This window comes from Hyla sarda, chromosome 4, assembly GCF_029499605.1.
Source record: "Hyla sarda isolate aHylSar1 chromosome 4, aHylSar1.hap1, whole genome shotgun sequence".
In the NCBI taxonomy this organism is placed as follows: domain Eukaryota; kingdom Metazoa; phylum Chordata; class Amphibia; order Anura; family Hylidae; genus Hyla; species Hyla sarda.
The window spans coordinates 299,534,104-299,547,165 of NC_079192.1; the positions used below are offsets into that span (position 1 = coordinate 299,534,104).

The following is a 13,062-nucleotide window of genomic DNA, read 5'->3' on the forward strand; positions in this document are numbered from 1 at the left end:
CCCAGACATCCAGTGCACGGAGCAAACTTTCACTTTAGAAGCGGCGGTCAGCTTTGACCGCCGCTTCTAAAGGGTTAATACCGCACATCGCCGCGATCGGCGATGTGTGGTATTAGCCGTGGGTCCCGGCCGTTGATTAGCGCCGGGACCGACGCGATATGATGCGGGATCGCGGCGCGATCCCGCTTCATATCGCGGGAGCCGGCGCAGGACGTAAATATACGTCCTGCGTCGTTAAAGGGGTACTCCGGTGGAAAAAAAATGTTTTTTCTTTTAAATCAACTGGTGCCAGAAAGTTAAACATATTTGTAAATTACTTCTATTAAAAAATCTTAATCCTTCCAGTACTTATTAGCTGTTGAATGCTACAGAGGAAATTCCTTTCTTTTTGGAACACTGATGACATCACGAGCACAGTGCTCTCAGCTGACATCTCTGTCCATTTTAGCAACCGTGCATAGCAGATGTATGCTAAGGGCAGCATGGTGGCTTAGTGGTTAGCACTGCTGCCTTGCAGTGCTGGGGCCTTGGGTCCAAATCCCACTAAGGACAACAATAAATAAAGACTTATTATTATTATTATAATAATAACGTCAGCAGAGATCAGTGTGTTCGTGATGTCATCAGAGAGCATTCCAAAAAGAAAAGAATTTCCTCTGTAGTATTCAGCAGCTAATAAATACAGGAAGGATTAAGATTTTTTAATAGAAGTAATTTACAAATATGTTTAACTTTCTGGCACCAGTTGATTTAAAAAAGAAAAAAAAAATTGTTTTTCCACCGGAGTACCCCTTTAAGCTGGCCTATGAAAGCCAGCCTCAGTTAGTCATTCGGTTTTTCTTTTACTGCATCATGGCATACAGAATACATCAGTGGCAGAGAGGGTTCTTTTGTATCTAACAGCTCCACATGAAATAAGCAAATCGGGACAATAATGAGACAGTGTAAATAGGCCTGTAGCCTCACCACAGATTACAAAGGTTATCCTTACCTGGCCTAAGTCTCCATTAACCGGAGTGGTCACTAGGTCATCGAATCCGCCTGCAAAAGAAAACATATTCCTTCCTGGTTAGGATAAGTCAGCACTGATAAAAACAGACATCTTATTAACTACCGTCTGATGACAAACGCCTAATACTTGGGGTACATTTCAGCATATTTGTGATTCATGGGGGCAGATTCATCAAACATTCTGCAAAAGAATGGTGGAGCAGTTGTCTATAGCAACCTTTATAAAAATGAATACTGGAATCTGATTGGTTGCTATGTATAATTTCTCCATTGTTGCTTTGCATAAGGTTTGATAAATCTGCCCCCATGTCTCTTCTATTTAATCTTTATAAAAACCTAAAGTATACCCAGCAGAGGTAAGAGGGAAAATGCATAGCCAGGTGTAACGTTTTCCTAATTTACTCTGTTGGTGTCTATTCACCTTTTTGGTAAAAAGCATAAAACACAGGATAACTGTAAATATATCTACGGAAACGTACACTAATAAATAACATGGACTCCTTCTTATGAACGACAGAAAATTGTGTATTCAGTCATTATGTATCCATTTATGTATTCAGTCATTACTGTCAACATTGTCCCCCATCTCCCCTCTGTGACAATCCTTACCGTCCTTGTCATGACTGCCGAGGCCGCTGATTGGCTGCGGTGGTCATATGACAATTTCTGCTCATGTAACCCTGGAGAGCCGACCACAGAAAAACGGGGACCAGCACGGGAATGGAGGTAGAGGTAAGTAAAACATTTTTTTAGATACAGCTGTAAAGCTGAACAACCCCTATTGGAAAGAGCTGACAAAAACTTAGGCACCACCATAAAATTCTTAGTCGCCATGGTGACCTGGGATTTGTCAAGTTGTGTTATAGACTGGTCCTAGGAACATAACAGTGAGTTTTACTTGTCTCCCTGGACTTTAGTGTCCAGATATTAATCCTATAAAGCATCACTTGAAAGGAGGGGGTAGAACAGGCTGTTAAAAGCATATCAGGGCCTTATACTACCATCAACTGCAAGAAGCTATCCAGTCCACATGGACCAATATTCGTCTCAACACCTGGTAGAACCTCACATCAAAATGCTTTGGTTCTGAAGGCTAAGGGTCTATTCACACGGCGGAATTTCTGCTTGCGTCTGCAGAATTCCACCTCAAATTAAAGGGGTACTCCCATGGAAAACTTTTTTTTTTTTTTTTAAATCAATTGGTGCCAGAAAGTTATACAGATTTGTAATTTACTTCTATTAAAAAAATCTTAATCCGTCCAGTACTTTTTAGGGGCTATATACTACAGAGGAAATGCTTTCCTTTTTAGATTTCTCTGAAATCATGACCACAGTGCTCTCTGCTGACCTCTGCTGTCCATTTTAGGAACTGTCCAGAGCAGCATATGTTTGCTATGGGGATTTTCTCCTGCTCTGGACAGTTCCTAAAATGGACAGCAGAGGTCAGTAGAGAGCACTCTGGTCATGACATCAGAGAAATCTAAAAAGTAAAGCATTTCCTCTGTAGTATACAGCCTCTAAAAAGTACTGGAAGGATTAAGATTTTTTAATAGAAGTCATTTGCAAATCTGTTTAACTTTCTGGCACCAGTTTATTTAAAAAAAAAAAGTTTTCCATGGGAGTACCCCTTTAATGTCTATAGACTTCTATGGGATTCCGTACTACCATTCACACTTCTGAAATTCTGCTTGCGGAATTCCGCAAACAGAATTTAAGAAGAGTGAATGGGAATGTGGAATCCCATAGAAGTCTATTGCCATTAAATTGAGGCGAAATTCGGCCGTGTGAATAGACCCTTAAGGAGATCCAACAAGCTACTAGATGGGGTAATCTAAATATCAAAGCTGGGAGAAAAAGTGCCCTTGCAACCGATCAGAATTCACCATTCAATTTTTATACTGACTGGAAAAGTTGTTGGGTAATATTTCATAAATTTTGCAAAGAAAATTGAACAGTTGCTCGTGGCAACCAATGACAATTAGGTTGCTTTTATAGCTTTCAAAGACTGACAAATTAAAGCTGGTTAGTTGCTAGGGACAACCGCTGCATGGCTATCTAGATATGGTCAGCTTTAGTGTAAATGTGCACAGACCAATACAAAATGGCTATAAAAATACAGCAACACATGCAATTTAAATAAAAGCCCAGTGTTTACATAGTGCCCTGTAGTGTGAAAATCTCAGCTAGATCATTTGAATAAATGACTAGATATGTTTGTCCTATAATAAAGGCCTATACACCTAAAGAGGGTTTTCAATACTTACCTCCCCCAAAGCTGCAGCTGTCATATCTTGGAGTCAGCACTACTGGGCTGTTCTTGTTTCTTCCGGTGGCACCCCACTTCCCTGGTCTGCTCTGTGACTGGCTAAGCCGACATCACCAGAAGCAGCAAGAACACAGGAGCAAGGTTGAGAAATATGACAAATGCAGCGCCAGAGGACCGGGTAATGTAAGTATTAGGGGTGTGAATCGCCAAGAATTTGGCGATTCGATTCGAATCGCGATACCAGTGTGGCGATTCGATATATCCCGATATATTGCGATACCGTCTAGGTGACGATACATCGCGATATATCGCCCACCTGGGAGCATTCATAGATCCCAATAGACGCCGCTGTCAGCTTTGACAGCGGCGATCTAGTACTCCGGTGCTCACTTTTCTCATGTTATCCCGTCCGGGCTGCAAAATAAAATAAAACGCACTTTATCTTACCTGCCAACGAGCCCGCGGAGCTCCGGTACAGTCCGGTACAGGTGTTCGGTCCCCGGGCTGTATTCTTCTTACTTCCTGTTAGTCCGGCACGTCACATGGAGCTTCAGCCTATCACCAGCGGAGGCGGGACATCGCTGCGGCCAGTGATAGGCTGAAGCTCCATGTGACGTGCCAGACTAACAGGAAGTAAGAAGAATACAGCCCGGGGACCGAACACCTGTACCGGAGCTCCGGGGGCTCGTTGGCAGGTAAGATAAAGTGCGTTTTATTAAAAATTCCACATCCCTAAAAGAATCGATTCAAAAATATTTTGAATCGATTCTGTATCGGCAAATGAAAAATCGCGATTATCGCGAGAATCGATTTTTTCTTACATCCCTAGTAAGTATGTTGCCATTTCTTTGTTTTATTGCACAGGGACTTAGAGTTAACTTTATAGCGTTACTGTTGTTAGAAACAACTTTTTTCCATTTAATACTTCCTTAAAAACTAAGCATTTTCCTAATATACTTCATTAAAAAATGTTATTGCTAAAGATGTGAAATAAATGTTTAAAAACATGGCCACTAGGGGTCTCTGTCTCTTTAATTTTGAAAACGAACTCTCATATCTTGGGCTCTTTGGTCCTGGTTACTAAGAAAAGGACCGAAATTCTGAAGGGAGGGGGAGTGGGGGTTTGGTTTTCTCTCTCCTCTGCTCACTCAGTACTGTGTATAATCCAGCTTTCAACTGTGTGAGGAGAACACCTGTGAGATCCAGACAAGATGCAGACAGCTCGCAGCCTCTTCAGGAGAAGCATGTACAGAGACCAGCAATACAAGGTGCTAAAACTATGATTTATATGCAAAATGGTTTTTCTTTGGTCATTTTATGAACATGTTTTTTGTGTATGTGCACCATTTAGGTTCACATGGCTGCTTTAGTGTTATAAAAAGCATGTACTTTTGTCACAAAGCTGTGAAAATGTAAAAATGTTTGTGCAGACCTCATGACAGGGGAGAGGGGGAGGGAGGAGCTCATCATACTCTAAGGAAAACGCCCCCAGCGTGTGAGTTGAATTCAGAAAGACCCATTTCAGTAATACACAGATCAAATGATATTTTACATATTAACACATGCATATTATTATGCATACAGGTCTTAGGGCACATTACTACACTAAGCATTCTCTTTTTTTTCTTGTTTTTTTTTCTCTAATGACAGTAACGTTAAAGGATGAGTTTACATCTGCATCACCATTTGCGGTTGTTCTTCCATCACAGTAGCATCAAACGAGAATGATGAAGTGCTGGATCCATTTCACCGTGTTGACACACCTCATTGACTTTCACTGAGTTTCCTCAAAAACATTTCTGAGAAATATGTGAACAGGGCCTCACAGGGAACGTCATTGTCATCATGTTTAAAACAACTCATCCAGGGCTATACGTGCAGTTCTCTTTAATAGTGTAGATGCACCGATATGCATTAATAAACCGGGTTCCCTCAGCTCCGTTGAACCATACTGCCAGGCTGAATAGGTTTTCTCTAACAATGCTATAATAGAATAGCTTGTGTCAGCATCATCACGAGGACTTACTGTTCAGCAAGCTCATATTGAGAATACAGTCCCTAACACTACAGCTGGCAGCACCCCCTCCTGCAACAATAGAAAGGGTTGTTGGGATTAGAGGCTATAAGCAACATAACCCTTTGTCATCAGTCATGGTGTATTTACTGTGGACTGTTCAAGATAACAAAAGGCCTATTTAACCGGGTGAAATACAGGTTAAATGACAGCAAGCAGAGATCCTAAATTGATACAGAATGTATATCATGAGACAAAGAATAACCTGTTTGCTGAAACCATAATAACCCATTATTTTAAGGTTATAGACCTTCGAAAAGCAAGCTTTTTATTTTTGCTTTTGCAAAACATTATACCCATAGGTATTTATTAATACATTCAGAGTGTACCCTACTCTTTTTTTACCGGTCTTTTTTCCTTCTAACTTTTTGCTTAGCTGCGTGTAATTTATCATCTGTGTCTACCTTAGATAATGAATTACCCGCGGCTGTGCACGTTTGTTTGTTTTGCGCAGGGTAGAGAGGTTTTGTACGTGTGCTTCTGGTATGCGTACTTGTGCTTAGAAATCGGGGTTAGCGCAATATTTTGCGACTTATTATACAAATGTCGCATATGATAAATAAGGGTGCAGTGCATGTCTAAATCAGAAAACGGTGTACTGCTACGCAAAACGCTAGGAAACTCCTATTCAAAAAGTTGCATATAAGTCGCTAAATTTACATAACTGCGACATTCAAGCGCCAAGGATAGACGGAAAAAAAGTCTATATTGAATGATAAATGTCCCCCAATGTATGCAGCATATCTGATTCTCCCCTGCAGAATGCCTTGTATCTTCTCTCTTTCTCCAGCCTGTGTGAGCTGTCCTCCAAGGTTTATCTTCCTCATGACCACTATTTGAGCTGGTATGTAACTCCCTCTCCCATCTTGCTTCTATCTCAAACAGAGAGCAGAAAGCACCTCTGACAGATTTATAATATTTTTTCTATGAGTAGCATTTAAATGTTTGTTTTTTGTCCATATAATGCATCCTCAATATTACTAGTCCTACAGCACAATGGCCGACATTTACCATTGTCTTTAGACTGTTTTTTGTATCTACAAAAGGTGCAAGCAGGATTTATTTGCGCCTTGTTTGTGCCTTTTGGTTTACACATTTCTGCTGATTTTGAGTTGCAATCCACTGATTTTGGCAATACACGATTTATGAACTGCACCATTTTGTGAAAAGGCGCAAAAAAGATGCAAAGCCACTGAAAAGGCTCTAAAACTACACCAGCCCAGACTTAGCTTTTTGGTGTATGTGAAGAGAGAAATTTCAGAAAATGTGACCTGCACAAAATGTATCAAATGCTCTGTGACCATTTAATACATGTGGTGTTCCTACACATTATCAGCACACAAAAAAGGTATAAAAAAATGCTTCACTTACACCTACAATCATAAATGCTTGCCATTGTGTATCATTTCAGCACAGCTCATCTACATGTTTAATTACTGTAACTTGGCCTTGTGATCACAGTCAGACTTATAGAAAATCTATGGCCGGCATTTATCATTGTAGGTGTAAGTGAAGCATTTATCATTGTAGGTGTAAGTGAAGCATTTTTCTACACCTTTTTTGTCTGCTGGTAAAGTGTAGGAGAACCAAATTCATTAAATGGTCACAGAGCATTTGATACATTTTGTGCAGGTCACATTTTATGAAATTTCATTCTTCACATACACCAAAAAGCTAAGCTAAGTCTGGGCTGGTGTAGTTTTACAAACTTTTCAGTGGCTTTGTGCCTTTTTTTACGCCTTTTCACAAAGTTTGTAAAACCTTTCCATAACATGTGTATTGCCAAAATCGGTGGATTACAACTCAAAATCTGTAGAAATGTATAAACCAAAAGGCGCAAAAAAGGCGCAAATAAACATATAAAAGGAAGGACTTATACTTCTCCTCCCTTATGGATCCACTTCTGACTTTGGCTCAAAAACTGCAGTGGCAGTATTCCAAAAACTGCCAGAAAAAAAACAAGTGGAAACTTAGCCTAAAGGGAACCAGTCATCAGTATCATTGTATTGATTACAGTTAGGGCTGTACGATATGGGGAAAATGTGCGATTGCAATCATGGAGCTATATATTGCTTATGGAGGAAAAAATTGGGGTTTCGATATGCAATTGCTATATAATAAACAAATGGTGAATTCCCTCCTATTTAATGTCCAATCCCCCTATTTCGTATAGCCAACTCCCCCAATTTCATGTTCATCGACTGAATATAAAATGCAGGGTATTGGCTATGAAATGGGTAGAAAAGTGCTTAATTTCTCCTCCGCATTTCATGTGCCTGGTATAGTATAGTATAGTCTGCACACTCTCCTGGCCTGGCATAGTGTAGTCTGCACACTCTACGGAATTGTTACGTTGCTCTATTGTGCAGACGCATGGGAGGGAGCACTGGGAGTAAGCGACTTCCCTTAAAGGGGTTATCCAGGAAAATACTTTTATATATATATATATATATATATATATATATATATATATATATATATAGCAGCAAAGAAGATAGTCCGGCACAGAACTGTAGTATGCAGGTAAAAACTCAGAACTTTATTTCAGCATAACGCAGTACACAGAAGCCTTCTGTGTACTGCGTTATGCTGAAATAAAGTTCTGAGTTTTTACCTGCATACTACAGTTCTGTGCCGGACTATCTTCTTTGCTGCTAATTGTGTGAGCCGGAGGCGGTACCGGCGTGTCCGAGCACGGACTTAGGAGCAGCTGCAGGTGTGGTGAGCGGCAATCCATTGTTGTGCATATATATATATATATATATATATATATATAAAAATCAACTGGCTCCAGAAAATTAAACAGATTTGTAAATTATTTCTATTAAAAAATCTTAATCCTTTCAGTACTTATGAGCTTCTGAAGTTAAGGTTGTTCTTTTCTGTCTAAGTGCTCTCTGATGACACCTGTCTCGGGAACCGCCCAGTTTAGAAGAGGTTTGCTATGGGGATTTGCTTCTAAACTGGGTGGTTCTCGAGACACGTGTCATCAGAGAGCACTTAAACAGAAAAGTTTAAAGATTAACCTTAACTTCAGAAGCTCAAGATGACAAAGCTGGGGACGGCTTGCTGAAAGAGTTCTGCTGTAGCGTGCCAGGGGGGCTGCTAAGAGTATTGAAGTTCTGCATGGTAGCAGGTGTAGACAGTGGTGGCATCCTGTTCATTGCCATGGGCGCGGTACTGCTAAAGAAATTTTGATTGGGATTCATTGGCCCCATACTGAAGCCAGAAGGTTGGACCCCTGTGTTAGAGTTAAGCCCAGAGTTAACTACAACCTTAACTTCAGAAGCTCATAAGTACTGAAAGGATTAAGATTTTTTAACAGAAGTAATTTACAAATCTGTTTAACTTTCTGGAGCCAGTTGATATATAAAAAAAAGTTTTTTCCTGGAATACCCCTTTAAGGACCAGGAAGGGGAGGGGGTTTCATTTTCTTCCTCCTTGCCTTCTAATAGCCATAACACTTTTAATTTCTCCCCTACAGACCAATAAGAGGCTTGTTTTGTGCGCCAGGGGTACTCCGGTGGAAATTTTATTTTATCTTTTTTAAATCAACCGGTGCCAGAAAGTTAAACAGATTTGTAAATGACTTTTATTAAAACATCATTACCCTTCCAGTACTTTTTAGCGGCTATATGCTACTGAGGAAATTCTTTTCTTTTTGAATTTCTTTTTGTCTTGTCCACAGTGCTCTCTGCTGACACCTCTGCTCTCTGTCCGTGTCAGGAACTGTCCAAAGCAGCATAGGTTTGCAATGGGGATTTTCTCCTCCTCTGGAAAGTTCCTGATACGGCCATCAGGTGTCAGCAGAGAGCACTGTGGACAAGACAAAAAAGAGAAAAAATAAAAGAATTTCCTCTGTAGCATACAGCTGCTAAAAAGTACTGGAAAGGTAAAGATTTTTTAATAGACGTAATTTACAAATCTGTTTAACTTTCTGGCACCAGTTGATTACATTTTTTTTTTCCACCAGAGTACCCCTTTAAAATTGTCCTCTTCTGATCCCTACAACTCTTATTTTTTCATTTATGGGACTGTATGAGGGCTCATTTTTTGCGCTGTGATCTGTAGTTTTTATCGGTACCATTTTTGTTTTGATGGGACTTTTTGATCACTTATAATTTTTATATTGGTATATGAAGGGACCAAAAATTTACAATCCTGCTGTTTGGTATTTTTTTTACGTTAATAAAATGTTATATTTTAATAGTTTAGACATTTACAGATGCGGCAATACTATGTATGTTTATTTTTGTTTACATTATTTTATTTAAAAATGGGGGAAAGGGGGGGGGGAGTGAGTTAAACTTTTATTAGGCGAGGGGCTCATTCACATTATTTCCTTTTCTTTTTACACTTTTTTTTTTTACCTTTTTTTTGTCCCCATTGGGCAGTGTTTTCTAAATAGTGTGTCTCCAGTTGTAGTTTTGCAACAGCTGGAGTCACACTGTTTGGAAAACACTGCTATGGGGGCAACTACTCGTAATCTTGTGATTGCAGACACTGATCAATGCTGTGCCATAGGAGCCTATAGCACAACACTGATCAGTGCTATCAGTGCTCCATTACTACAGGCTGCCTGCATTTTTTGAGTGCCGAACGGACGAGAAGGAGGCAGGTAGGGACCCTTCGCCCGTCCTCTAAGCTGATCGGGTGTCACGATCAACTCCACTGAGCAACCAGCACTTATTTTCAGCATATTAGACACTGCAATCAACTTTGATCGGGACATCTAAAGGGTTAATGATGGGCATCGCCCGGATCGGTAATGTCCGGCATTAACCACTATGAAGCAAGCTCAGTTCCTGCGCTAGCTTCATAGACCCTCCGCACGGCTGCGCCGTATACATATGGCAGCCAGTTGTGTCAGGATTAACACCTCCTCCCAGGGCTAGGAACTGCTGGGAGGAGAAACAGTGGCCGCACAATGGAGGGACCAGAGCATGCTGCAGTGTTGCACGGGAGCCGAGGCTACAGGCTCAGCAGTGGCTCAGCTGTCTCTATGGGATAAAGATATAAAGTAGTTATACACCTGCCCTGAGGCTGTGTTCACATTTGTGTTTTTTTCTGCATTTTTTTGTGATATTTTCAAATAGGCAGGAAAATGCCATGATTTTACTGCAACTGCACAAATCACAATTAAATCTCATCCGTTTTACAAAGTGTAGAAAAGCACAGCAAAAACATGGTCAAAACATGGTTAAAAAAAAAGCTACAATACTATGGTAAAATGCAACATATCAAAATACCATGAAAACTTCAAATCTTCACAAAATTCTTAATTGTTATAGGTCAAATCCCTTTTCCCTTATGGCAATATTTTCTAAAAAAAACACTTTAAGGCATGATGTGAACTGACATCAACCCTCTTATGAGTCTCCAATGCTGGCTGCTGGAGTCTAACCAGGTAATTAGATTCCCAGGTGATCACCCGGTCCACACCCAGATGATCCATGAGAAATGTAGGCAGCATTATGTCATAGAAAGACGAGCCGAGAGAAGTGTGTGCTTAGCTCTCCCAGCTCTGTCCCCTGACCTGGACAGGTGACGCCACGCCCCTTCCCATAGACTTGCATTGAGGGGGCGTGGTGTGACATCACAAGGGGCGTGGCCGACCCCCGCAGCATGCACACAGCGTTAGGAACTAAATGTTCCAAACACTGGCCTGGGGAGTACCTCTTTATGTCTACGGGGCTGTCCAGGTCTCATGGATACAGAGCGGGAGGAGGAGCGCATGGCAGCACGGCTCTCTCTACGCTTGTTCTTCTCCCCTGTCGGGGCCTGAACCTTCACACCCTGTCCAATAAAAACTTTTTGCGGAAAAAAAATAAAATAATTTTCATTAAGTGCCAAGTACACTTTCTAGAAAAGGGAACATGACTAAGGGTGCATGCACTCCACGTTTTTGCTATACAGTTCCCGTATACGGTTTCAAGTTAAAAACCGTATGGAACTGTATAGAAAACTGTATGCATTGACTTAAAGGAGTATTCCAGCGCAAACTAACTTATCCCCTATCCAAAGGATAGGGGATAAGTTATAGATCGCGGGGGGTCCGAGCGCTGGGGCCCCCCGGGATCTCCTGGACGGGGCCGCTTTAGTCTGCAGGAAGTGAAGTTTCATCCCCAGCAGAAAGCTGCGGCAGACACTCCCCCTCCATGTATCTCTGGGGTACATGGAGGGGGCGTGTCGGCCGCCGTGTCATGCGGGGACGGAACGCCCCCTTTCCAGCATACTGCTGCGGCCCCATCCAGGAGGTCTCGGGGGGCCCCAGCGCTCGGACCCCCTGCAATCTATAACTTATCCCCTATCCTTTGGATTTTTGTCCGTTTTTTTACCTGTACCCCAAACTGTAGTCTGCCACATTTTTTGGTTCGGGTGAAAAACTGTATTAAACCGTATACGTTTCATATATACGTATACGAGTCAATGGGAACCGTACAGAACTGTATGTGCCTACGGTTCCATCTGGTTTTCACCATATGGTTTTTGACTTTGCACAGTTTCTTTTCTTGGAATTTCAATCAAACAAGTGAAACTTTATTTAAAATGGATTGAAAAGTTAAAAACGTATACGTTTTTTATCTGAAAAAATGGATGCAACTGGACTTCATTTTTCAAACCGTATACAGTTTTCAACCGTATACGGGTTCAAATTTGTACACCTATTTTGATACAGTTTAGTCAGGTTTTGAGGAATCCGTATTTCATCAAAAACCTGATATGGGAACTGTATTGCAAAAATGTGGTGTGCATGCACCCTAAGAGGAATAGTAAAATGTGGTCTTGGTTTATGTTGTCTAAATTTAAGACAGAATTAACCCCCCCCCCCCCCCCCCACCAACTGTATATAAAGTATACAACCCTAAAAAAGTCCATATCCTCAACATACAAATTGATTTACTGCTTCCAGCAGCTCTTCCTGCCTTTTTTTAATATAAGGCCCTGCTTTTTCGGTATTAGTTGCTTATATGTCCTAGGCATCTCTTCTGCTCTATTTACACTGTACGTTTACCATATGTGCTGGGAAAGCACCTGGCATGAAGATCAAACATATTCATAGGCCCCAATGTCTGACAGAAACAAAAATCGTGTCATTTTGGCTTTTATTCAAGCAGTGTGTGCCAGGGTTTCAGTTTATTTGCTGTATGGGGAAAAAAATCTAAGAATTTGGATCATTTAAAGCAAAAGAACGCCATAAACCCTGGGCACATAAATACTCAGAGAGGGAACTACAATGATAAAGAGCAGTTGGTTAGTCATCTTACAATCTAGGTGTGTATACTACTGCATGAATGGCCACCTCCCTTCCCTATGATTATAAACATGTTTTATAGCATTCCTTCAACTCACCCCTCCCTGCTAAGGTCTACACTAGAGAAGAGCGAATTTACAGTAATTCGATTCGCCACGAACTTCTTGGCTCGGCAGTTGATGACTTATCCTGCATAAATGAGTTCAGCTTTCAGGTGCTCCGGTGGGCTGGAAAAGGTGGATGCAGTCCTAGCACGTAAAATCTGAACTAATTTATGCACGCTAAAGTCATCAACTGCCGAGCCGAGAAGTTCATGACGAATTGAATTACTGTAAATTTGCTCATCTCTAGTCTACACCACTGTTTCCCAACCAGGGTGCCCCCAGCTGTTGCAAAGCTACAACTTCCAGCATGCCTGGACAGTCTTTGGCTTGGAGTTAAAGCTTTGCAACAACT

General features: G+C 41.1%; 2 protein-coding genes across 3 annotated transcripts in view; one reads left to right on the top strand and one right to left on the bottom strand.

The window, feature by feature from the left end:
* The window catches only part of CLTB (clathrin light chain B), a 37,727-nt gene that overhangs the window by 12,779 nt on the left and 11,886 nt on the right, over positions 1–13,062 (bottom strand). For both annotated transcript variants that reach the window (XM_056574701.1, XM_056574700.1), the window contains exon 2: positions 992–1,041. In XM_056574701.1, the coding sequence (XP_056430676.1) occupies positions 992–1,041 (50 nt within the window). The remainder of the gene's footprint in view (positions 1–991; positions 1,042–13,062) is intronic.
* Positions 4,468–13,062, top strand: part of FAF2 (Fas associated factor family member 2) — a 63,655-nt gene continuing 55,060 nt past the window's right edge. Inside the window, exon 1 of the mRNA XM_056574696.1 lies at positions 4,468–4,545. Coding sequence (XP_056430671.1) covers positions 4,489–4,545 — 57 coding nt within the window. The 5' untranslated portion in view covers positions 4,468–4,488. The remainder of the gene's footprint in view (positions 4,546–13,062) is intronic.